Source organism: Loxodonta africana, chromosome 15 (genome assembly GCF_030014295.1).
Source record: "Loxodonta africana isolate mLoxAfr1 chromosome 15, mLoxAfr1.hap2, whole genome shotgun sequence".
Lineage (NCBI taxonomy): Eukaryota > Metazoa > Chordata > Mammalia > Proboscidea > Elephantidae > Loxodonta > Loxodonta africana.
The window spans coordinates 1,899,779-1,925,333 of NC_087356.1; the positions used below are offsets into that span (position 1 = coordinate 1,899,779).

A 25,555-nucleotide genomic window follows, 5' to 3' on the forward strand; every position below is an offset into this window, starting at 1 on the left:
TCTTTTCTCCCTTTATTATGATGTTGCTCACTGGTCCAGTTGTGAGGATTTTTGTTTTATGTTGAGGTTTGTAATCCATACTGAAGGCTGTAGTCTTTGATCTTCATCAGTAAGTGCTTCAAATCCGCTACACTTTCAGCAAGCAAGGTTGTGTCATCTGCACATCACAGGTTGTTACAGTCTTCCTCCAATCCTGACGCCCTGTTCTTCTTCATATAGTCCAGCTTCTCAGATTATCTGCTCGGCATACAGATTGAATAAATATGGTGAAAGGAACCCTAACACACACCTTTCCTGACTGTAAACCACATAGTATCCCCTGTTCTATTTGAATGGCTGTCTCTTGATCTATGTACAGGTTCCTCATGAGCACAATTAAGTGTTCTAGAATTCACATTTTCACAATGTTATCCATAATTTCTAATGATCCACACAGGCAAATGCCTTAGCATAGTCAAAAAAAACACAGGTAAACATTCTCCTGGTACTCTCTGCTTTCAGCCAGGATCCATCTAACATCAGCAACGATAGCCCTGGTTCCACGTCCTCTTCTGAATCCAGTTTGAATTTCTGGCCCGGCTAGTGGAAATAGGCACTGTTCTTGGCCCTCTTGAGGCTGTTCCCTCTATTCCTTTCTGATGTTCTTTCCATGGTCTCAGGAAGTTGCTTTATGAGCATGCAATGCTCACTACTCTGCTGAGTATGTAAGGTGGTACTCTCTGCAAATCTCTGAGTTCTCCCTCTGGCCAGCAATCTTCTCTTTAGTAGTCTGTTCTGCAAACTCTAGCTTCCTTGGTCTCCCAGACTCTTCTCTTCATCTCCGCAACTTACAGACTCTCTCAGCTCTGCCTTGGTTCCCCCTCTTTGTCCTACCCCTGGAAATTCTTTCAAAGAATTAGGCTGGGATGATCATAGAGCTTATCTCATTTTCTGTCTCTCTGGAATCACTGTTCTTCATTGCCAGATATCCAATTTCTTGAAAACCACTGTGTTATAGATTCTACCTGGGTTTTTGGTTGTCTCATGAGGGAGAGTAAACAGTCCCGATTACTCCATCTTGTTCAGAGGCAGAAATCTTCCTCTCCTTGGCAGTGGCCTCCAAGTTACTTGTTTCTCCGTCTGCCTGTTCTCCTTGAGCCTCTGGGCACCCTTATATGGTGGGCCTCCTGACTGGGGTTTGTGCCCGGATCTCTTCAGCACATTACACCCACCACCATGGGTTCTATTCCCATCTCTGTGTTGACCTCTACCTTAAGCTAGACTAGAACCCCAAGCTCCAGACCCCTGTCTCCAACTACCCACCCTTCAGTACCCTTCGGATGTCCCACAGGTGTGTTGAATGCAAGCCATCCAAAACTGAGCTTACCGTCCTCTCCCCAACCTGCTGCCTCTCCAGAACGTCTCTGTTAATGACACTTCCATCTACGGCTTTCCAGAATGTCTTTGTTACTGACACTTCCATCTACCAGGCCAGATGTCTAGGAGTTGGACTTGCACCTCCTTCTCCCTCTCCCACGTCCTGTCATCACTGAAGGCTCTCAGTCCCACCTCCTGAACATCTCTGTACTCTGACCACCTTTCACCAACTCCATCACACACCAAGCCATCGTTGCTCTTACCTGCACCAGTCTTACCCACATACCCTTCTTTGGAGAAGAGGCCAGAGAAGAATTTCTCAAATATAAGTCTGACCATGGCACCTGCACTGAAGACCTTCCAATGGCCTCCTGTGTGCTTAGACAAGTCCCGATCTCTTTCTTGGGGCAGAAAAAGACCTTGGTGATCTGGTCCTTGCTCAATTATTGGGCCTCTTGCCCCAGGGCCTGTCACCTTGAACTATCTTTGCTCAGGACCCCAGGAGCCTGGAAAGCTGCGTTGTAACTGCCTGTTTAACCGCCTCTCCACCGGAATGCCTGCTCTCTGCTGGTGGAGATTATGCCGTTTCTTCCACTAACCCACCCTGCGCTCAACATGGTGCATAGGAAGACAGGGCTGCGGAGAGTGGGTGGAAAGCCCGGACCTCGATCGAGAGTCCTGCCTCCACTACTCGCTGCCTGAGTCGTCTTGGGCAAAACGTCTCAGGCCTCAGGTGCTCCAGCAAACATCCCTCCCCTCCCCAACGATGCATCAGAGTCAGAAGGCCCCACATCTGCCTCGGCGTCCAGCGCGCCCTTCTAACTTGGGCTCCGCCACCGCTGTAGGCCCGACGACCAAAACGGCGTCCGGACCAGAGGCCGCGCCCGGGCCAGGCTGAGGCCAGAGAGGCACCGAAGGCGCAACGTTTAAGGAGGACTCAACTCTCGGGGTCGTGTGGGGCCGGGCCGGTGCAGGGCCGCAGTTTCCCCGGCCCGGCCCGGCCCGGCCCGGCCTGCAGTCTCCCCGGCCCGGCCTGCAGTCTCCCCGGCCCGGCCCGCAGCCTGACGAGGCGCCGAGGAGACCAGCCACTCGCCCCGGCTGGGCCGGGACACTCCGCGCGCATGAGTTTGTCGTCAGAGGCCGAGCGCCCCTCTATTGGCCCTTGTCCGGTGACGTCACAGGCGCGCCCGCTCCGAGGACGTCTTAAGGGCTCCGGGGCTTGGCAGCGGGAGGAGCGCTGCGGGGCTCTCGGCCTTTGGTCCCGCAGGAGCTGGGGTTCCCGGGCGGCTGCGGCCATCGGGATCCCGTGGGCAGGGCCTGGCGCCCGCTCACCTTCGGCCCCGGCGGCCCGCCTGCCTGCTCCAGCCCTAGGCCGACAGCGCGGCACGCCCGCGGAGCCGACCGCCGCTGCTGGTAGGTCGGGCCTGGGCCAGGCCGGCGGCGGGTCGGCAGCGCGGGTCCTCCGGCCGGGGGCAGCCCTGGACCCACCCAGCCCTCGGCCGCTTCTGGCCGCGCGGACCTGGGGGGCCTGGTGCGCGCCCAGCGACTGCAGGGCCGGGGCTGGGCAGACGGGGAAACTGAGTCCCAGGCTGGCGGACGGTGGGAAGGGGCGTCTCCGGCTGCCAGGCTCCTGCCGCTGGCGCCTGTTTGCCCAAGGGCCCTGGTGCGGAGTCGGCCTGACCTCGGGCAGTGTTGCACGGCGGTCACGCTGTGACTGGCACCTTGGCAGGTGACTTCACCTTTGTAGTCCTCAGTGACCCCTTCTGTAGGGTGGGGGTGAGGAGAGGTACGGGTGGAATGAGAACCTGCATGTGCCTGTCACGTGGGGTTTATCTTGGCGAGCAGGCCACCGGCCTTATCCCTGACGCAGCAGCCAGCAGGCGGCTAGTTTCCCCGAGCATGGTGACTGCAAGCAGGGCCTCCGTGGGCCTCTGGAGGATCTCCTGCTGGAGGTCCCTACTTGGCACCACAGCCTTCTGGGCTAAAGTGCCCTAGGGATGATGGCGGTGAGGTGGGCCGAAGCTTGATTTTCTCGTGTGCACATCTGGTGTCTGAACCAAGAACTTCAGTGTCACTTGGACTTGGACTGAGGTTGATAATTGCCAGTCTTCCCCAAGTAGTGAGAGATCAATCCCCTGCTTCTGTCATTTGCTCACTTGTTCATTCCACAGAGAGTTCCCCAGGCCTCCTGGGTACGAGGCACAGTGCTGGGCACAGTGGACTGAGCGGTGGATGCGACAGCCATAGGCCCTGAACTCAGGGAGGAGACAGCTCAGGGCTGCCTGTCTGGCCTGGGCCTTGCCCTATATGTCTGCAGCCTCTTCCCTCAGGCAGCCTGGGCTGTTGTCTGGGGAAGCAGGTGGAGGGCTGCTCCTGAAAGACTTGGACATTGGTAGGGGTTCTGGCTTTGTCATGTGAACACTGGGAAGCATCTTAGACAGGCAGGTAGCAGGATCAAGTTTGCATTTAAAAAATTGCTATGGCAGCTGTGAGGCCAGTCTCACCAGGGGTCCCTTGCCCACACTGGGGCCCCACTCTTGAATTCACATTGTGTTCAGTAGCCTGTTCTGGGCTTAGCTAATTCCTTCTCCTGCTCATGTTAGCCCCGCTCAGCTCAGCATCACTTTCTCAAGGAACTAGACAAAGTCAGGGTCCCTGACCTTCTTCACAGCCCTAGTCACAAGGGCTGAGTCTTATGTCATCAGTCATTAACATCTGTCTCTCCCGTGAGCAGGATGGCGGGGCTGAGTTTGTCTGGCCTACATTGTTTCCCCAATGCGTATGGTGGTCCCAAGCACATTGTAAGATTTCAGGAAGTATTGGTTGAAGGAACGCTGGAATCTCTGGGACCTATTAGCACCTGATATGAAATAGTTGCTTCTCTCTAAATGTTTCATTACGTACACTGAACTGAGCAAAAAATCAACTTATAAAGTATATTAAAAAAAAAAAACTTGCCGTCGAGTCAGTTCTGACTCATAGTGACCCTATAGGACACAGTAGAACTGCCCCATAGGGTTTGCAAGGAGCAGGTGGTGGATTCAAACTGCCAACCTTTTGATTAGCAGTCAAATGCTTAACCACTGTGCCATCAGGGCTCCTATAAAGTGTAGCAGGTGGAAGACCTTGCAAATCTAGGCCACTTCCCATGTGGTGTTCCAGGAGTGAGTGGTGGGGTGAAGGGACTTGGGCTGCAGCTTGAGAAACTTTGGGGATCGTCATGATGGTCCTGGGCTCCCTCTCTCCCCATGACCCACTTTTTCTCTGCAGGCTCTGATGCTGGTCTCTGGTAGAAGGTTGCTCACAGCTCTTCTGCAGGCTCAGAGGTGGCCCTTTCAACCCTCCAGAGAAATGAGACTGGTACAGTTCCACGCACCCCACCTGGAAGGACCTCGCCTGGGCCTGGAGTTAGGGAAGGACAGGGGGGTCATCGACCTCAATGCCTTTGACTCCACACTCCCCAAGACGATGATAGAGTTTCTGGAGCAGGGAGAGGCCACCCTCTCGGCAGCCAGAAAGTAAGTGAACAGGCGGCATGCGCTGCCAGCTGCCCCAGTCCCCCTGCCTCCTCTCACCCCACCCTGGCCCTCTGAAACAGAATCAGCAGGCAGCTCTTCTGCAAGAGAGCAGGTAATCTTTCTCACCTGTTCTCCTCATGACACGCCTTAGAAATCTTATGGGGCAGCATCCTCAGCCTACAGAGGGGAAAACCGAGGCCTGGGGAAGCTGATTGACCATGCCAAGGCCACACATTTGGTGGTGGAGCCAGGACTTTGCTTCATCACGCTACCTTTCCCTGGGATTGAGTCCCTGCCTGCCTGAGGTGTATGGGGCCTGGGGCCCAAAGAGGCATCTTGGGGAGCAGGGGGAGTTACTGGCTTCTCGGAGGAGAGAGGACTGCAGAGGTTTTCACAAAGAGGGTTGGTTTTTAGGTTTGGGCTAGGTGAGGTGGGGTTTCCCCGAAGCAGGAAGGAGCCCTATGGACACTGACCTAAAAGTGTTGAGGAGGAGTACACTGAAACGACTCTGAGATGTCATTTTCAACTATTAAAAAGCAAAGCTACAAATGTTTGACAGCACACAGCCTTGGTGACAGCAGGGAAAAGCGTATTCTCCCATGTGGATGGTGGGCGTGTTTAAAGCAGTCAGCCATCATGGAGGGCTGTTTGGAAATACCAAAATTACAAGCACACGTGACGTTTGACCCACAATTCTACCTGAAGGACGTGTGTCTGCAGTTCCATCCCTACACGCAGATGCTCTGTGTCCAGGTTTTCACTGCGGCCTTCTCTCTTACAGCATGAGTTGGGAAACCACCTCAGGTCCCTTCTTAGGAAGTTGGCTATCTGTAGGACAGTAATGTGCAGCCATGAGAAAAAAAGAGGGGGCTCTCTGTACACTGTTGTGGAGAGATTCTAAAACACCCTGCTGTGTGTACACAGTGCACACGGAGTAGCTGTGAGGGGCTGCACAGGAAACTGGTGTCTCCAGGGAGGGAAACCGGGTGACGAGGAGGGTGGGAGGGAGACCTTCCCATTTATACCTTTTGACTTCTCTTACCCAGTTGGGGAAAAGGAAATTAACATTGGTAAATAGTAAGCAGTGCTCTGATTCCATAGGAGAAAAATGTGGCAGTCACCTTCCATAAAGATCACAGACTCGAAAACCCTACGGGGTAGTTTTACTCTGTCCTACAGGGTTGCTATGAGTTGGAATCGACTCAATGGCAACAGGTGTATATGTGCTCTGATTCCAAAGGACAATAGCTGGGCTTGATGTTCACACTGACTCTGAGGGTTGGTAGATCTGGAAGAAAATATTTTAAGAAGTAAAACTTGTAGTTGCTGCAGGGTGCCCCCAGCGTGCCCCCAGATTGCCGATCTGCTCCCAGTCAGGCCTTCTCCTGCTCTGTTCTCTGCAGAGCCCTGACTGCCTCACTGCCGGTCCTGCCATGGTCGGAGGTGACCTTCTTGCCCCCGGTCACACGGCCAGACAAGGTGGTGTGCGTGGGCATGAACTATGTGGACCACTGCAAAGAGCAGAACGTGCCTGTGCCCAAGGAACCCATCATCTTCAGCAAGTTTGCCAGCTCCATTGTGGGGCCCTACGATGAAATCGTCCTCCCGCCCAAGAGCCAGGTGGGTGCCTCCCCACTGCCCTCCCGAGTCACCAGCATGCCCCACAAGGGCAACTGAGCTTAGCGTTTAGCCTACAGATGTTCTGCCAGAAGCCACCTGCTGCTCAGCCGTGCACCAGACAGAAACTGCTAGGTATGAGATGATACAGTAGTAAGACTGGCCTCAGAAAAAAAAAAAAACTAGTGTAGCCTTTTCTGATTATAAAATATACCGTCATTATAAAAAATTAATAAAAAGTCACCCATATTCCCACAACCCAGGGCCCTTGATATTAACGTTTTGCTGTGTATCTTCCCAGTGTTTACTCTGTTCCTGCACATACTTGTACCTTTTACGTTAGACTCCATCGGGAACCCTCTTCAGACCACTCAGGCTTCCACCCTGACGTGTTTGGGTTACTGCACGGTGCTCGGTTGTAGTAATGGCCGTCGGTCAGTCAGTGGTCCCCGTGGCCGAATACTTGAGTTGTTTCCAGTTGCTTCTATAAGTGATGTTGCAGCGAACATTCTTATAGGAAAGACTTAGCACATCTATGGATACATGACTATTTCCTTTGAACAGACTCTTGGAATTCAGATGTCAGGGTCAAAGTATAGGCAGCGTTTAAACACTTAAGAAATTCTGCCAAACTGACCTTCAGAAAAGCTATGAAAGCAGTTCACACATCCACCAGCAGGAGATGTACCCTTGCCAACAACAGCTTAGTTCTTCCTTCAAATTTGTATTTTAGGAATATTTTGGAAATTAGTGGCCAATGAAGATTTACCTGCTTTTCACCTGGATTTACTGTTAACATTTTGCCACGTTTGCTTTTTCTCTCTCCACATACTTCGTTTTTTGGTGAGGGAGAACATTTCAAAGTAGGTTGCAGACTTTAAGGTAATACACTGTAAAAACCTCATGCATATCCTACAAATAAGGACAACTTCCCACCTGACCATAATACCATTATCGCAACTTAGAAAATCCACATGGATAGTATCTGGTTCTCTTTAGAGGGGCAGGGCCTCAGAGACTGAGATCTGGGTGCTGGGTATGTGCGTACCAACCCTGACTGGCCGTTAGAAACAGCGGTCAGTTTGAAAAGGCTAGACTCTGCCTGTGTCTCAGCAGCACTGCTTCGCTTATGGGAGAGGCCGAACATTCTCACTGCTCTGCCTCTGGGAGAGGCCGAGCGTTTTCACTGCTTTGCTTATGGGAGAGGCCGAGCATTTTCACTGCTCTGCCTCTGGGAGAGGCCGAGCGTTTTCACTGCTTTGCTTATGGGAGAGGCTGAGCATTTTTTCATGTTTTGTGGCAGGTGTAGTTCTGTGAATTGCTTATTCAAGCCCTTTGCCCATATCTGAGATGTTGATTTTTTCACACTGCATTTAAGTGAGTTAATACATTAAAGCACTTAGGATGGTACCTGGCACATGGGAGGGTTACAGACCATCAGCTATTATTATTGTTTGGAAATGCGCTTTACATATAAAGGATATTCATCCTTTGCTGCAAGACTTGAGACTGGCTTTTAAACTCAGTCCCGACAGGTTGCTCTCCTAGCGACAGCGGGGAGGTGCGCCCCAAGTCAGCGGTGTTGGCCTGCTGTTGCCCAGAGCTTATGGGTCCACAGGTCACGCCTCCCCTATTGCCCACTCCACTGTGGGTGGTGGTGATTGTAAACGTGGGCCGGCAGCTGCTCCCCACGGTTAGCGGATGGGAACTGGCCCAGAGCCGCGGCAGCTCATGCGTCTGTTCACACCCTCCAGCAGGTGGACTGGGAGGTGGAGCTGGCCATCATCATTGGGAAGGCAGGCAAGCACATCCAGGTGAGGTGGAACGGGTGGGCTCCCAGGTGAGAGTGGCACAGAGGCCCCACGTGTGCCTCTGCTAGTGCTGACCTTGCTCAGCAGCACGGAGGAGCCAACTATCCTGGCTGAGAGAGGTGGTCAGCACCCACCTGCTCCCTGATGCTCTTACCCTCCCTTACCTACCACACTTGGCTGGTTTTGGTACCTGCGGTGGGATAAAGGCTTGAGATCTTCTGTCACCGGCTTTGTTGTCGCCCGTGATCTAACCTCCAATATGGCCAAACTCCCTCCCCCACAGGCCACAGATGCCATGGCTCATGTGGCTGGCTTCACTGTGGCCCACGATGTGAGTGCTCGGGACTGGCAGATGGGACGCAATGGAAACCAGTGGCTGCTGGGAAAAACCTTTGACACCTTCTGCCCCCTGGGCCCTGCTTTGGTTACCAAGGATAGTGTACCAGGTAGGTCTCTATATGCCCACATGGTCTCTGCACCTGGCTTCTACCCATGCAGGGATACCTCAGTGTAAGGGTCTACCCAGGAAGCAGGCAGGCATGCTGGGTGCCATCAGAACAGAACCCGAACTCACAGCTGCCCTTCTGCTGCCTCCTTAGAGAGCACATCTCCCAGCCCCGGGCACGGGCTCTCCGCGGGCCTCCCCCCACCTACAGGAGACAGCCAGAGGTGGTGACGTGGCAGTTCCAATACCAACCCTGGCATTCAGGAAGTGGGTTATAGAGAGCAGTGGCCACTCACGGGTGGGCCAGGGTTCCTCTAGCTGCAACCACCTGGACAGCCTTTAAGTTGAGAGAAAGCAAAACTGGCTGTGGAGCATGGCAGAAGAGGCTGTCACAAAACCCATGCGTTTTCCTCAAGGGAAAGGCAAGGGCACCGACGGGCCCTAAGGGGGCTGCTGTGTGAGCCGAGCAGAACTGAAAGCTGCAGGGATGCAGCCTGCAGGAAGGACAGTGGGCAGAGTGCAACTCTAAACCCATAGCTGCTGCCGCCATCCGTACTAGGCAGGTCCAGTCCCCAGGACTCAGCCACGCTAAGGGCCTCAGTGTAGCCCAGCACCCCTGCAGAGCCAGAGTCATCAGAAAGTAAACCGTGTCCCAGCTTTCCTACTTAAGGAATGTATATATGTGTAAGCGAGTCGATTAGCCAGGGCTCCGTTACGGGTTACTCACACTACCAACGTCAGGTGTGTGGGCCTTCACCGTCCCTGCATGTGCTGTTAAGCTCTAGCCATTCTTCTCCTCTCCACATGGGGCCACCCAACACCTGGTGGTTATGAAGCAGGACTACTGCCGGGCACTGTGGGGGGTTGCGCGGCTGCAGGGAGAGTAAACGGGGGCCTCTGGCCTGAGGTGGCCAACGTGTACTGAGAGAATTACAGGCAGGGAGTGCCGGGTCACACGCAGGGGACCCGGAGGCACAGCCCGTTCACCCAACAAGTCAGGAAACCTCTTGATGCTTTCATGCTCTGAGGGCGGGGACTTGAAAACGTGATGGCTCCAAGGCTCTCCTTTGCACTTCAGACCCGCACAACTTGAGGATCTGCTGCCGCGTCAACGGGGAGCTGATGCAGAACAGCAGTACCAACCGGATGGTGTTTAAGACGGAAGAGCTGATCGCCTGGGTCTCGCAGTACGTGGGGACGGGGCCTGTCTTGGCCAGCCCCGTCCTGCCCCCACAAACACCCACGGCCTGAGTGACCGCCCCGTCCGTCTGTCCGTCTGTGCTACCTCAGCCAGTGGCCTCACCTGGCCTGTCTGCTTTGCTCCAGGTTCGTCACTCTTTACCCAGGGGACGTCTTCCTGACTGGGACCCCTCCAGGTGTTGGTGTGTTCAGGAAGCCTCCGGTCTTTCTCAAGGTAGGCTGCTTAAAAGGAACGGGAGCAAGCACCCAGGAGGCATGGCAGGCTTGGCTCGACTTGTGACGTTCCAGCCTGTGCGTGCATAGGGGCATGTGGGAAGCTGAAGGACTGACGCCCAGCCTGCTCTGTTACAGAAGGGAGATGAGGTCCAGTGTGAGATCGAAGAGCTGGGTGTCATCATCAACAGGGTGGTGTGAGGGCTCCTGCCGCAGGCCCTGGACTTACGAGCAGGTGCCCAGGGGAAGGCCCAAGGCCAGGCGCGGGTGCGTGAGCCCCTTGAGGCCCTCCTCCTGACAGAAGGGAGGGGGATGGCGCTCCCTCAATAAACTTCTCTGGCCAGAGCAGCAGCTGAGCTTCTGCGACTGTCTTAGCATTTGTTTCAAGGAGTGAGCTAGGGCGTTCTCACAGGGCTGGGGAAATAAAGAGCAGACACAGATACACCAAAAAGATGCTGCTGGGCTGGGGAAAAGGAGTCATCCAGTCCCCGTTTATCATGCCAAAGGATGGAGAAAGCAAGAAGCAAAGGACGAAGCCCAAAGATCTGACAGTCCAGCTTAGTATCTGCCAGGCGCTTCTCCGTCTTCTGGCTCTGGACACAGCTATGTTCTGGGCTGAGCAGTCTCAGCTTGGGCGCTGCCCGTGTCCTAGCTACAGATGAACTGCCGGATGAACCGCTCCAGCTTTTCCTGACTGTCTCGGCTGGCGAATGTCGGTGACAGGTGGAGTACAGGGCCTGCAGGGCTTGGCATCTCCTGCAGCACCTGGGGCAGGAAAGGGCTGTGAGCATGCTCACCAGGGGGAATGCGCCCAGGAAACCCCAGTGGAACTCTGGCCCCTTAAGCCTCAGTATGCTGCCTTATCTCAAACCACCCCAGGCCCCACCTGGGAGTGTTTCGGAGAACAAGAGGGGCAGGAGAACCATCCTACCTTCTCCAACCTGCTGTCAGCACACCTGTTCCTAGGAGACACTGGGTCAGTCCCAGGCTCTTAATGAGGCATCGTCAGGGTAAACCCCTGCACAGCTGAGTTTCGCTAAGCAGCTCAGTCAGGTGTATGGGGCTGGGGGTGGGAGGTGGGGCGACAGGCGGATGGTGAGCCTGGGCTTCTTACCCCTAAGTCTCTGAAGGTCCAGACAGCACTGGCAGCAAGTTTTGGGTCCACACACTCTGAGGGAAGAGAAAAGTAAAGGCTGGGGGGTGGGAGCTAGGGAGCCATGGGGCACAGGCTGGTCCAGAAGGCCCTCTGCTCAGCGGCCCTCCTTGCCTGGAGTTGGGCTGCCAGTGCCCAGCAGGGGGCAGCAGCCAGCAGCAAGGCCACCGTGGCTTCCTTCCCAGGAGCTTGGGCTCCCTGCTTGCTACTCACCAAAGAACCCTTCCTCCTGGGCGCTGACCTCTAAGAACTGGAACAGCTGCTCTGTGTAGCCCGCCTCTGTGGGCAAAGCAAGACCTAGACCTGGGCCCTGCACACGCCCCCACCACGAGCTCCCAGCCTGAGGACTGCAAGGGCAGTGAGGGCCTGCACCCGTGACAGGGCTCAGCTGGCCTGGGGACACTCCCAGGACTCAAGGCCAGGGAGGCCTCACCTGTATCGGGAAGCTGCCCCTGGCAGAGAAAGGTGGCAGCTTGTGCAAAGGCCCTGAGCAGTGGGCTGAGCAGGCGGCAGAGGAAGAGGAAGAAGTCAGGGCAGCGTGACTGCTGGCTGAGCTGGAGGAGACAAACACCAGAGTGAGGGGCGGCTCCCACTGCTGGCCTACACCTCCCTCCCTGGGTGGCTTCTCCCAGCGCACCCTGAAGTACCGGCCCTCGGCCTCCTCAAAGTCATCGCTGTCACTATCAGTGAAGTCCCCGGTTGGTTTCCACAGCAGCTTTGCACTCAAACGTCGCCCTGTGTCACAGGCCAGCCGGGACCCTGGGGTCTGGGGGCCATGGGAGGCACTGATCACTGCCAGGCTCTGCCCTGCTCCACCTGCTCGTCCGGGGCCTGTCCCTCCCCCCTCCCCACAAGCACACATGGAGCAGAAGCCTGTGGGCAGCTGTCACTCTGGGGGAGGCTGAAAGAGCCCATGCCCCAAGGAGGGTTTAGTCTCCACCCGCCCTGTCTACCTCCTCAGCAACCAGCAGGCCACACTGGATGAGCCGGTCCAGCACCTCCTGGCCGTAGCAGTAGGAAGACTGGCAGGGCTGGGGAGAGGGGCACCACATGGCCTCGGCAGAGCCAGGCACACGGCAGGGCTGGGGAGAGGGGCACTACGTGGCCTCGGCAGAGCTGGGCACACGGCAGAACTGGGGAGAGGGGCGCTCTTCCACGTGGCGCGGGCGCACGGCAGGGGCTGGCCAGAGGCAGGGCGCCATGGGTGGTCTCGGGATGGGGCTCCGCAGGGACAAGCAGGAGGGGCGGGACCAGGGCCGAGCTGGGCTGCAAGAGGCCTGACCTGCAGAAGCAACAGGTCCTGAGGCAGCAGGTGCAGCAGCAGCAGGACCTGGCGGTACAGCTCGCTCTGGCTCAGCAGCTCCGCGCCCTGCAGCTCCCCACGCCCCTCGGGTGCCGCTCTGGCTGCCAGCAGCCCCCGCACAGCACAGGCTGGGGCAGAGAGTCAGGTAGGAGGGTGGGCACGCGGCCGGAAGCCGTGCCCTGCGCCCCACACCCCGCCTGCCCCGGCCCCCCAGCTCACCGCCCACGGCCTCGCTCAGGAAGGCAGGCAGCAGCTCGGCGCTCCGGCGCGCTAGGTGCGCCAGGCCTGGGCCCGGCCGCGGCACCACCACCAAGTCCCCCTGGCGGACGCGCAGCAGGACCACGTGTGCCCGCAGCAGGCTCAGCGCGTGCTGCACGAGGCACCGGAGCTGCCCCGAGAAGCCCACGTCGAAGCCGCGCAGCAGGGTCTCCTCCGTCAGCCAGGAGAACTCGCCCAGCAGCCGAGACAGGAACACGCCCTGGGTTGGGGGGGAGGGGCAGAGGGCTGAGCGGGAGGCCGCACCCCGCCCCGGGCCCCTCACACTCCGCCCTACCTTCTGGTGCCTGAAGAGCAGCAGCGTCGCCATGATGGCCGTGCTCATCACCGCTGAACTCGCCACGCTGGCTGCGGCCAGGGAAGGGGGTGCCGGTCAGGGATCCAGACCAGCAGCCTGGTCCTTCCGCTGTCTGGCAGATTTTCCCAACCAAGAAAGCTCCCTGCCTCTCTGGCAGCAGCCACGACCCCAACCCCTGAAGGAGGCGGGCAAGGCCTGCTGCCTGGTCCCACCCTTCCCGGTGGACAATCACCATTTATCAAATACGGGCCGAGAGCAATCAGACAATTCTGTTCAAAGACCTCCGAGCCAGGCACCGTGGCAGCTGCCTTACATATGCGACTCTAGCCAGTTAACATCATCCCCATTTCCAGTAAAGAAACGCAGGCTCAGGAGGGGAAGTGACCCCACGACGGGCTGGGTGTGAGCAGCTAGTCGGGACCTGGCACCGCCTGCACCGCACGGCAGCACCCTGCGGGCAGGCAGCCCGTGTGCACTCCCTCAGCAGCCCCTCACGCCCTCCCTGGCTGCCTGCAGAGAAAGGAGGATGCTCCACGGGGCCGGGGGAGGACCCCATTCTTCCCTGATGACCCTTCCAAGTGCACCACGCAGGGAGGGCAGATCCTGCTGCAGAGATGCACTCGGAACGGAGGACCTAACAACTGGCCAGCCCAGAGAGAAGAGGAACCAGCTCCCCCACCATGCAAGACGTGACGGCTCAGCCTTCTGACCAGGAGCTGGTCCTCTTCCTTCAGGGCCAGGAGGGGCCCGGTCACCGGGGTCCACTCCTGCTCCTTCTCCGTGTCTGGGACAACGGTCCTGGGATAAAGACAAGTGACAGGAAGAAGGGATCAAACCTAAAAACAAGACTTCCTTCCCCCAGACTTCCAAAGGTTAAGGCTGTTTCCCCACCTTGGCCCTAGAGCAAAGGCTGTGTCCAGGGCTATGTACCATGCCCCAGACCCAATCACAGCAGGGAGAGACACCTGGTACTGTTCTGCTGGACAGCCCAAGGATTTCTGGTGAGCGAAGGCTGAAGCTGACGACACGTGTATGTGACACAGAGACGCGGTGTTTTGTGTGTGCACGCGCGTGTGTGTGTGTTGAGAGAGAGAGATGCGGCCCAGGGAAGGGCTTGTCAGCTACACAGCTGGGACCGGAGGGCTGCCCCACGCCCCAGCCCCACGCTGCTGGCTCCTACCACTGGCCCAGCACGATGGGCTGCAGCAGCTGCTCCAGGGTCTGCCTGCTGCCCCAGCAGCTTCTGGCGTTGTTGGTGTATTCCTGCCCAGAACAACAGGGCTCTCAGGTGGCCTGCCCTGGCCCACCACGACACCTGCACACAGCCCACCTGAGGAGGTCAGGGCGAGCCCTGCAGGGGCTTTTAGGACCAGACCACGAGAAGCCCCAGAACAGACTACTTGGAGTTCAAAGTAAGTATTTCCAGCCTTGCCTGATGGGCTCCCTACCTGCAGGGAGAAGGGCTGGGCCAGGTGCACGCGGACACAGGCCCGGTGGCTGTGGCCCCAACAGCTGCGCAGGCTCCGCAAGATGGCCAGGGCTCCTGTCCACAGCCCCAGCGGGGTCGAAGCCTGCAGGGCAGGAGAGGCTGAGCGTGCTGGCACGTGTGGGCTGCCAACCCCACCCCACTCTCCAGAGGCACGTCCTCTGGTCCCAGCCTGCTCGGCTTTCTCTCGGGCCCAGCTGAAGCAGGAGCAACCCTCCTTTGCAAGAGCCTTTGAAAATGAAATGAGACTATGACCACAGTGGCCTTGGCAAGTGCTGCAGGACGACTGCAGGGAGTAGATGCTTTGCACCCCTTCTGACCCCAGCCCTGTGGGGACTGAACCATAGGACACAATACTGTGCCTCCTGTCTGGAGCTGGTGTCCACCTGGGGGTCCCAAGGGGCAGGAGGGTCTCACGTGGTGTACGTCAGGCAGTACGTCTGGAGCCAGGTCATAGGTGACAGCCACTGGCAGCACCACGGCATCTGGGACGATGGCTGCCTGGACCGCTTGCACCACCACTCCCAGCCAGGCCTGGCCTAGGGCTGACAGCCGTGGCCCCCGGACCCCAGGGGGCTCCTCCAGGAAGATAAGCAGGGGCTGCCCGCTGACCAGCAGCTGCTCTATGGCCTTGGAGGCAGGGAGAAGGGGGTGGGCATGAAGGCCAGATCAGAAACAGACCCCTGTACCCTTGGCCTGCCCCATCCACAACCAATGTGGGCACTTACAGCCTGAACCACAGCCCTGGCAAGGACCCCCTCAGAGCTGTCCAGGGAGAGGTTGGCCTCTGGAGGCAGGAAGAGCCCCCCCAGCTTCCTCAGCAGAGCTCTGTGGGTACAGGGCAGAACTTGATGAAAGAAGGGGTTCCAGAAACAGGAACGAGCAAGTCACTGACAACCTCGGCCCACTGAGAAACAGCCTGGTCCTGCCTGAACAACCCACCCAGGCATGGCCCTAGAGCCTGTAGCTGACCCTCTGTCTGGGCCCCACAGACTGAAGAAGGTTGGGAGCAAAGAGGCCAGAAAAAGGGCCTTTGGGGAGGCACCAACTCCCCATGCATGCCCCCACGTACTCCTGTCTCAGTCTATGGACATCCCCCGTGTGTCTATGGGCACAGGCTTTTACCTGAGGGCAGGGGAGCAGGTGTGGGGGTTCCAAGCCACACGGAGCAGGCCCAGGCCCTGGGTGAGGAGCACGAAGGGCAGCAGGATCCCATCCAGGAGAGACTTGTGGGTGGAGAGGAGGACGAGCGGCGAGCCCTACTCCAGTGACAGGCAGAGGGAGTGCCAGGCTGCCCCCACCCTGAAGATAGGGAGCAGACACCCAGCAGCCTCCACACCCAGGGCAGCCCCAGAGGGAGAAGGCTCAGCGGAACACTTCTTCCTTCTGAGCACGTTTCCCAAAGTGGACCTTTTTCAACAATTGTCAAAGTAATACACTGATATAATGGTTAAGACCACGATGAAAAGACGTTAGAGACAGCCCCGTGGGAGCAGGACCGTGAGACACTATGAGGAGGTCGCCAAAGAGCAGAGGATTTTTTCCACCAGCTGACGGGGCTGGTCCTGATGTTAGGGCTTAGTCTAGTTTCTGCTCCCGCCATCCCCGTCCCAGTCCCGTGGAGGGCAGCCTTACCGCCTGGGCGGCCTTGTGAGCCATCTTCACGTGACCCTTGTGGAGCTGCACGTTCATGAAGAGGCAGTTCAGGAGCCGCAGCAGCACCCAGCTGAAGAGCCTGGGGAGCAACGCTCGGCCTGAGGTCTGGCAGGATGTCACCATCCAACAGGCACAGCACACAGCACCCGCTGACCAGCAATCCTCTAAGGCTCTCCCCATTTCATAGGAGAAGAAAGTGAGGCTCAGAAAGGGTAAAGGAACTGCTTTAACAGCAAAGAAAGCTAAGAGCTAGTGGTGCTGGCCTGACACCAGATCCCACAGCTGCTAGGCTATGGTGCTCTCTCCTAAGACCTCCCCGTCCAGCTGCCTCCCGTCAGCCTCAGAGCATCTCCCCACCTCCATTTGCCATAAAGCAATCTACAGGACCAAGGCACTCTCCCAGTATAACCCAGCCTGCGCTCTGCAAACTGCTGGGCAAAGCAGAATAAAAAGGGAGGGCTTGGTGATAGAAGAGGAATGGGGATAAACGAAGGGGCAAAGTCCTTGGGAGAGGGGCTGCCCAGAGGCCTGATGGGGAGAACAGCTTTACTGAGGCAGGAAGAGGACCACGTAGATGCAGTTAGTATAGAGACACGGTGGGACAAGCAGCACGTCCTCATCCGCTGGCTTCTATTTCTCTGTGAAGCATGGGATGATGACATCAGTCAGTAGTGGAGCGCTGTGTGTCCGTCTGAGAGTTGCAATCATAAAGGAAACTGGTCTACCTGGCTGTGTTTTTCTCTAACAATGTTTGGCTGCTTAGGTGAATGTACAGAGAAGGCAGGTAGCTGTGTTCAAACAGAACTGGGGTTCTGCCCGGTGACTTATTCACCAGGGGAAGCAGGTGGTGACCACAGTGTTTGCCCGCTCTGGTAAACACGCCATCCAGCTCCCTGGTGATGAACCCTGGAATCTAAGCTAGGCGAGAGGGGCCTGATGGCTGGCATCAAGGGGCTCGGTCAGGTCAAGGGACTGGAAGTCTCAACAAAGTCAAAGAACCATGGCAGTGGACGCCAGGGTGAGGGGACCAGCAACCTCCACTCCTGTCCTTGCTCAGTCCATCTCTCAGCACCTTCAAGACAGCTGACCTCGACACACGCAGTCCTGAGCTCTTTCACTTGGTGACTTCATCCGTCCCCTCGACTATAAACATCATCTGTATGCTAAACCTCTGTAAATGTATACCCCTGGCTCCAGCCTCTTCCAACTCCAGACTCACGTGTGCTACTCACTCCTCGGAGTCTCTGTGAGCATGCCAGGTATCTGAAACTATGTCCAAAACACCCTTCCTGGACCAGACTGGCTCGCTCCTCACCAAGCCTGTCTCCTCCGCATACACCAACAGTTGCTTGGCCAGAAATCCAGTTGTTCTGTGACTTCTCCCTTCCCCTCACTGCCCAACCCCACCATTCGAACCCTCATCCAGCTCTGTTATCTCACCTTGATCCTTCAAGCCACTTTTCTCAACCTCCACTGTCAGCACCCTATCTGAGCCATCACCACCTCTCACCTAAGCTAACAAAACGGCCTCGTGAATGGTCTCCTGTCTCTACTCCTGACCTCAATCCATCATGTTGTCACTCCCTGCTCAAAGCCCTTCACTTGGTTTTCACTGCACTTAGATGTCAAATCCAAACTTCTTCTGTGGTCCTCTGTGATCTGGTCCTTCCGCCTCTCAGTTACATCTCAAACAACTCTTTCCTTCCTTTGCCAGGTTCCAACCACATCAGCTTTCTTTTAGCTTCTAGAACAAACCAAGCCCTTTCCTGCCCAGGGGGCTTAGCTCAGGCAGGTTCCTCTATTAGGAACTGTTCCCCCATCCCTGCTCTCCTAAGGCAGGCTCCTTCTCTTCCTTCAGGCCTGGTTTACAAGTCTCTTCCTCCCCCAGATAGTCTCAGCATTTGCCTCTTTTTCCTTCTTCTTGCAGTTGTTTGTACCTCAGTATACTCTAACCTGTATCCCACCTCTGTGCCCTGAACAGTGCCCTACACCTAACAGCTCAGACACATGCTGTGTGAGCACGTGGTGGTGACCCCCTTCCCTCAGTGGGAAGGGGAGCCAGGTGGTGACCGCAGTGTTTGTCCACTGTGGTAAACACACCACCCAGCTCCCACAGGAGTGCAGTCCTCCCCTTCGTCAAGCCCAGACGCCCCCCACACGCCATAAGGGCAGAGTCCCCCCAAGGGATGAGTGTCCCTCAGCACAGTTACCTGAGCAGCAAGGGGCAGGGTGGGGCCTGGATGTGGTCCAGGATGCGTTGTACCTCTTTCTTCACAGGACCTGGCACCTGCCCTTCCCCAGCCCCTCCCGGGGCCCTCTCCGAGATGATGTTCTGTATCCTGTGGTATGGGGAGCAGGGGGAGGGTGTCAGGCTGAGGCAGGCCAGGCTCTTACTCTGATCCACATGCTGAGGCTCCCACGGCCTCTCAGGTCACTGCCCCCTGCCCACCGCCTCCCTAGGGCACATCCTCCACCCTCCCCATAATCTCTACGGAAGGGCCCCAGGCAAAGCTGTCACTCTAGAAACCTCTCCCCAGCCAGCCTCGTCAGCCACCCCTGCCTAGAGCCTTTGCCATCTCTTCAAGTATCTCAAAAGTACCAGCCTCTGCCTCCTTACCCAGGGCTTTCCATGATCTTCTGCGGGGCATCCCGGCAGGGGGGTATATGCTGTTCCATCGACCACAGAAAATAGCACAGCCTCCGAACCAGCCAGCCCCGAAACCTGGGCCCAGCCCCCAGAGCCAGCAGGAAGAACTTTTAGAGAGAGCCCACTCTCACCCACCAGGGCCCACAGAGGACTATCCAAGCAAGATGGGATACCACCCCAGGAACATCCCAGGATCTAGTTCCAGGAATGCCGGGGTTTGGCTCATCACAGAGCAGGAAACAGAATCGCCTGCCTGCACCCTATTTCCACCCCGCTCCCAATGAGTGGGTGGGGTTCAGGGCCTGACTTCCAGGGGAGCAATCAAAAGCTGCTCACAGAAAAAACTACAGGTGAGCACCAAGCCTGGCTCCCTGGCCTACAGGTGTGCAGCACAGGACTTGAGCCCTTCTTTTTCCATCAGAAAAAAATGGCACCCAAGCAGGGACCCAGCAGCCCTCAGCCCACCCTACCCGCAGCCCTGGCTACCTGGTGTTCTCCTCCTTCACCAAGATCACATCACAGAAGCCTAGATCCGTTATGCTTCTGTGGAAGAGGGATTCCTGCCCGAGAGAGGAAGAACAGCATGTCTGGGGGGGTCTTCACAGACCGGCAAAGGTACAGCCCTACCCCACTCCTCTTGTCTTTGCCTGAGTCTATCAGATCTAACAAGACACAAGGCTTTAATCACAGCGTTTCCCAAAAGATGTCTAGCCCCAGATCCTGCAGACTGGCTCAGGAAAAAGGTTCCCTGGTCAAACTGGGTAGCACTGTGTTCTGTACAGAACAACCTGTTTGAAGAGTAGCATATTAAGCACTGAAAGGCCCTGTAGGAAAGAGACCTTGACAACCCTGCTTCACTCAGCTTTCCCCAAATTTATTTTGATCACAGAACCCTTTTTTGGGTGATATTTATTAATAACCTATAAAACTGGTGAAATCTGGAGAAAGAGAGACAAATCTCCCTGCATCACTTGGGCACAAATGTTCATGGGTGTGCATGCGTGTGCACACACACACATTGCCCCCCTGCTCCCCTCTCCACTAGGGGAACAAATCCTCTTGTCCTTCAGGGCCCTCCTCTGGGTACTGTGTACCTGACACCCCTCTACTCTCCCGCGGAGCTCCTCACACTGCGATTGTGTGTTAACACTGTCCTTCTCACCAGTCTCAACAGCAGAAGACACATAGCCTGGAGCTCCACCAGAACCCTCGGCCCCATCGCACCAGCACATGGCACGGACGCACAAGGGGCCTTTAAATGGGCTGGATGCTGTGGGGAAGTCTATGAGTGGGCGAGTGTCCCCAAGCTGAATACCAGCACTCGTGCAGGCACAGACAGACCCCAACTCTCTGGTCATGCCCCGCCTTCTCAAGCCCTCTGCACTTCCCCACCTGACTTCCAGGCCTGGAGAGCCAGCCACAGCCCAACACCACACCAACACCAGTGCATCCATTGCCCTGAAAGGTGAGCAGAGAGGCGTGGGGCAGGGGACGGCCAGGGCTTGGAAGGACAAAGGAAGTGGCTTTCCAGAGCCATGGCTCCCAAAGCCAGGCTACCCCAAGCTTCCCATGGTGGGGCCTGGCCCACCATCACTCACCCAGCTCTTAGGAGTACAGGTCTGGCAGCAGCGACCCACAAAGGGACGGTACTTTCCCAGGAATGGGGTGACAGCCTCCAGCTTCATCCCAAAGCCTGAGGACCACAGGCTGGTCTGGAAAAGGGCCATAGGGAGAGGTGAGAGGATGAAAAGTGCTTGGCAGAGGGAGGGATGCTCCAGGAGTGGGGGCCCAACCAAGCTACAGGAGAGTGGGTAGGTGATGGGAGAGCATACTCTGGGAATGGGAAGGTACCACACTACCTCCTGGCCGTTGTGTCTCCTCCCCTCATCCTGCTGGGTCTGGAGCCTGGCTTCCAACATGGTGTCCATAAGGGCCCAGGAGATCCGGGAACCAGCTGCCTCTGCCTCTCTTCACAGGGACCTGAGCTGGGGACAGGTAGAAGGATGGCCTGGAGTCTGGGCCATAGTCCAGGGTCCCTGGACTGATTCCCAAGCCCCTAACCCCAAGACAGACAGACAACACCCAAGCTGAAAGTGATGAGGAGAACCTGGGCTAAAAGCTGGAAAACAGGCTTAAACCAAAGCCCCACCCCATTCCATACTAGTCCCACCAAGAAGCCAGCTGTCCTCAAGAGGCCTCACAGGGTCCAGGTTAGAGGCTCCCTCAGGCCAACATGAAGGGATCGGCTGTCCCAGCATCAAGACCTACCATGCCACTTCCCAGCAGAAACGGGGGAGTGCTGAGACCCAGGCCCCTCCCGTGCAGAGGGAGAGGACAATGGCACGGAGTTTGGCAGGAAAGAGGCACGGGAGTGCTAGGGCAGGACAGAACCGGCACCAGTGGCCCCAGGCTGACTCAGCTGTTCTTCCCCTCCCTGCCAGAGGGCAGCCCTTCACCCACTCCCTTATTACAGGGAGCAGGCCGGGCACTAGCTGGGGGGCAGCTGGAGAACAGAACACAGAGAAATGCCACACAGAGTGCTCACCTGGCTGGGGATAACACACTTCCACAATACACCGCCTCTCACACAGCACTCTCCACAGAAGACCCCATCTGGCATCTCCTCAGATACTTTCTGCCCAACATACTGTTCTAAACAAACATCCATTTCTCATACAATAGCACTGACCAACTCCCCAGATATCAGGCCCTAAACAACCCCTCTTGCCTTGATCTCTCTCCATATCCCTGATGGGTTCTGATTCACAGCAACCCCGTGTGACAGAGCAGAATTACCCCATAAAAAAAAAAAAATGGCCCAATTATTTATGTTAGCCGCACACCCACCCCACTACGCACATGCCCTCCTGGAAATGCTCCTCCTTTCCTCACCAGCCCATTACTCTCAGTCCGCGATATCTCTGACAACCCTCGAAGTTCTCCCTCTCCTCCTTGACTCCCCCAGTCCAAGCCTGCAGGGCAAGGGGCTATGTGACGCCCACCTCCAAGGCTGAGATTTCACCTCCCTCAAAGTGTCCAGACGGCCAGGGCTGCAACTGATCCATCTCTTTATGCCCCAGCAGTCTAACCTGCACAGGAAGTACCTAGGAAGCGCTCACTGACTGACTGTAACTTCCATATCCCAGAATTCCTCTGGGTACCCCCAATTAGCACAATCTAGAACCACTAACCATTACACCAAGCAATAAGGGAGTCATGGACACCTGAAGTGTACAGGCCCTGAGAGGCTCCTCCCACATACACTCCCTATTTTGAAAATGTTCCCAAAGCTTCATCAACAGACAGCAGGCACAGGGGGCCCCCGAGCTGAAGCTGCAATCTGGGGAGTGGTACTCACTCTGTAAGGATGACGGCTGTGGTCCAGCCTCAGATCACCTTTCCCTCAGACATCTAACCCCACTAGATCTGTGCTAGCCCCAAATGGGCAGAGAAACGACAGGGCGAGGGGCAACCCTGACCCGCCAACTAGGTCAACGTCGACTCAGCTCACACAATCGGGAGGTCAGTTCTGGGTTATAGCTTTCCAGCACCCAAGCCCCCAAAATGGGAACCTCTGGTGGCACAGGGGTTAAGGGCTCGGCTGCTAAGTGAAAAGACGGCGATTCAAGCCCACCAGCCACGCTGAGGAAGAGAGACCTGGCAATCTGCCCTGTAAAGGTTACAGCCCAGGACACCCGACGGGGCAGGCTGCCCCACAGGGTCGCCACGAGCCGGAACTGACCGGACGGCAGCGGTTTCTGCTTGCAGCTCCCGCCGGGCTGTCCCCACCCCCCTCCCTACAGCAGAACTTGCAAGCCGGCAGCCAGAGGGCCAAATTCAGTTCGCACATGGGTTTCCTTCGGGCCCCAAGGTGTTCTGAGGTGTCAGGAGTTAGTACCAGCACTTGAAGCCAGAGCCGGCTACCTACAAAGCGGGGCCCCCAGCTGCTGCGGGGAGGAATCTGCGTCCCGACACCTCCGGGCCTGCCTCCCGCGGGCAGCCGCTGTCCCCCCAGCCAGCCGCGCCCCCAGTTTGCCGCCACATCAAGTACCCTTGATGCCCGGCCCCCGTGCACACCTGAGTTTGCTGCCCTCCCTCAGAGCCTAAAACCCCAGCCTGTCTCCCCACGGAGAGCTCCACGTGAGCGCAACCCCTGGGCCGCCCGCCCGCCCGCCGGGGGTCCTCGGGCACGCGCCCCTCACCACAGGCCCGAGATGGAAGAAGGCACGCGCCTGAGTGGCAGGGCCGAGCTTCCGTCCTGGACGCCCCTCTCTGCTCCGGGCTGACGGAGGGCGATGGACGGCGGCCCTTCAGTGTCCCCTCAGACCAGGGGACGCGGACGGCGGCAGGCTCCCCTCGGCCGGCCTGCTCGTGTCCCACCTCCGCCCGGCTCCCAAAGGGTCGGCTCCCGGAGCGGGAAGGTCCCTGCACAGTTCCCGGCCCCTTCTGACCCGGCCCAGCCCGGGCTCTGCCCCGCCGGCCTCGCCTCACCTCACCTCACGTCGCCGCCAACTCCCACCGAGGCAGCGGCCTCTCCAAGCCGGAAGCACGCAGGTGCGGCCTCTGCACGCGGCAGGGAAGACAACCCTGAGAGCCAATGGGGATGCGCGCTGGGCCCGAAGCCCCGCCCCCGTGGCGCCCCACCCCATGCAGCGCTTCACAACGTGGCGCCCCGCCCAACGCCGAGCTTCATGCCACATGGCCACGTGGCCTCGTGGCCACATCCCCCTTGCCTAGGCGGGGGCGGGGGGCATGGGGGGGGCCGGGGAGCGGCCGGGGGGGCCGGGGGCCGGCTGGGGGGGGCGCTGGTCGGGGGTAGCCGGGGGGGCTGGCCGGGGGACAGCCGGGGGGGCGGCAGCCAGAGAGGCCTGCTGGCCAACAGTCTTCGCAGGCAGGTGGGGTAGTTGCACCGTGTGCCCCACACCCATGGAGTCTCAGTGGGCACCTGGCCTTGTTCGTGTTCCCAGGCAGGATTCGAGGTTGCGTTGGGACCCTTGGTGAGACCCCGGGGGTACCCGAAGGCTGGACAAGGACTCGCGGCAGCCAGGTTCTAAAAAAAGAGGATTCCAGGTGCACACACCCAGAGCTGGACTTCAAGCTGTAGCAAAATTTTGAGTTGGGGATCAGGGAAGAGCATCACCAGGAGCCAGTTTGGGGTCATGAAAAGCAAGTCTGGCCCTTTGCAGTGTCATCTTTTTGCTGTTGACTGGAGCTCTAGAACAGTCGGAATGTTCTAGAGCCATCTGCTGGGCCACGAAGTGTCTAGGTTTCAGCTGGGCCTACGGCCACTGTTCATTCGTGTGGCTGTTTGATTAATATTCGACTCCTGTCTCAGTCCAAGGCTCCGTGCGAGGGTAGACCGTATCTGCTCCCTCATCTTTGGCTATGTTCCCAGGGACAGGCAAGTGGCCCAAACCGTACAGAATAAATAAGTGAATGTGCCTTGTTCTTGTGCTGCCCCCAGGTAACGAGTCCACCTGCCACGCCAGAGGATTCCAGAGTCTCAGAGCAGACAGTGTGATACCGCAGGAGCAAAGCCACATCCTGGGCCCAGGACAGCAGAAAGCTGGTTCGCATCCTCCCTCTGACTCACCACCCACCCCATCCCCCATTCCCGCCAGGGTGTAGGTGTCTCCCTACCTTATTTGTGCCACTTTGTCCACCCAGGCAGCGTGCATGCCTGTGTCCACTGACTTTAACCCAAGTTTGCAATGATGTTCCAGAACTTGCAGAATCCATTTTGTCCCCCAACTTATTTTTCTTGTGTAACAAGGTGCATTGGCCACAACAAGACGCCAAGATTCTGAAGGGGAGGAGGGGAGTTGGGAGGAATCTTCCTTTAGAAGTTGTCACTTTCCTCCCAAGAATGTAGACTGGAACTTACCTGCAGGCTGATGCTCCTTTTTCCTGGGAACACCACTTGTAAAAGCAGTTGGGTGGCACAGATGTCAAGTCCCCCCTTTGCTCCTTAGGGAGATCAAAGCTGAGAAATAGGCAAGTGCTTCAGAAAGTGACCTGGATCATGTGAATCCAGAAACCACGTCTGTCTCCTAGCAGGGGATTGTCCTCAGAAGCACTGCTGCTTTGGGGAAAAAAATGTTTTTTTTTTTTTGCTTGCAATTTGGACGTTTAAGAGGAAGCATCACCTCCCAGACTTGATTCTCTGTTGGAGTTGCTGAGTAGTCTGTGTGCTTTTCTTCACGTAGTTTACAGAAGATGTGGAGCCGTGATGCAGGGAAAGCCGAAGGCCAGCTGCCAAGCAGACTGCTTATGGCTGGCCTGACCCTGGGAGAAACTGAGAGGAGCACATTTGTGCTTGGGCTGGCCAAACCTGGACTGGACTTCAGGAGCCCCACCCCGGGCTCAGGCCAGAAGGATTTACCCAGAAGGTCCTGACGCATGTAACTGACTCCCTGGGCCCAGAGGAACAAAAGCCCTCCCTGTGGTTGGGAGCCAGTGTTTGTGAGCACAGTGGGCCTTCCGGCTGTCCACCCTTGGGAGAAGAGCACTTGGGCTGACATTAGACTGGGGAGAGGGGCTTTTCCATCTTTCTCTCTGGGGACTATAAGGGAGGTT

The 25,555-nt window shown here is 57.1% G+C and overlaps 2 protein-coding genes across 4 annotated transcripts; one reads left to right on the plus strand and one right to left on the minus strand.

The window, feature by feature from the left end:
- The first annotated feature begins 2,591 nt into the window (after positions 1–2,591).
- LOC100656830 (fumarylacetoacetate hydrolase domain-containing protein 2B) lies at positions 2,592–10,611 on the plus strand. 3 transcript variants are annotated; one of them, XM_023541100.2, is made up of 8 exons: positions 2,592–2,769; positions 4,627–4,874; positions 6,278–6,494; positions 8,249–8,305; positions 8,586–8,748; positions 9,826–9,934; positions 10,074–10,161; positions 10,299–10,611. In XM_023541100.2, exons 2-8 carry the CDS (start codon positions 4,633–4,635, stop codon positions 10,359–10,361), a joined length of 939 nt encoding a protein of 312 aa, XP_023396868.1. In that variant the 5' UTR covers positions 2,592–2,769; positions 4,627–4,632; the 3' UTR covers positions 10,362–10,611. The 3 variants fall into 3 exon arrangements, with proteins under 3 accessions (XP_023396868.1, XP_003422045.1, XP_023396866.1); XM_003421997.4 differs by having other exon boundaries at positions 2,595–2,769; positions 8,246–8,305; XM_023541098.2 differs by lacking the exon at positions 2,592–2,769 and having other exon boundaries at positions 2,885–4,874; positions 8,246–8,305.
- On the minus strand, positions 10,527–22,751 carry GPAT2 (glycerol-3-phosphate acyltransferase 2, mitochondrial). Its single transcript, XM_064268399.1, has 21 exons — positions 20,839–22,751; positions 20,578–20,691; positions 19,466–19,539; positions 18,950–19,054; positions 18,543–18,671; positions 16,312–16,411; positions 15,802–15,935; positions 15,405–15,504; positions 15,094–15,306; positions 14,639–14,761; positions 14,371–14,453; positions 13,870–13,988; positions 13,170–13,240; positions 12,836–13,094; positions 12,596–12,744; positions 12,267–12,344; positions 11,951–12,079; positions 11,747–11,867; positions 11,527–11,592; positions 11,275–11,330; positions 10,527–10,925 (listed from the first exon to the last, which is right to left on the minus strand). Exons 1-21 carry the CDS (start codon positions 20,905–20,907, stop codon positions 10,809–10,811), a joined length of 2,409 nt encoding a protein of 802 aa, XP_064124469.1. The 5' UTR covers positions 20,908–22,751; the 3' UTR covers positions 10,527–10,808.
- Positions 22,752–25,555: the final 2,804 nt, after the last annotated feature.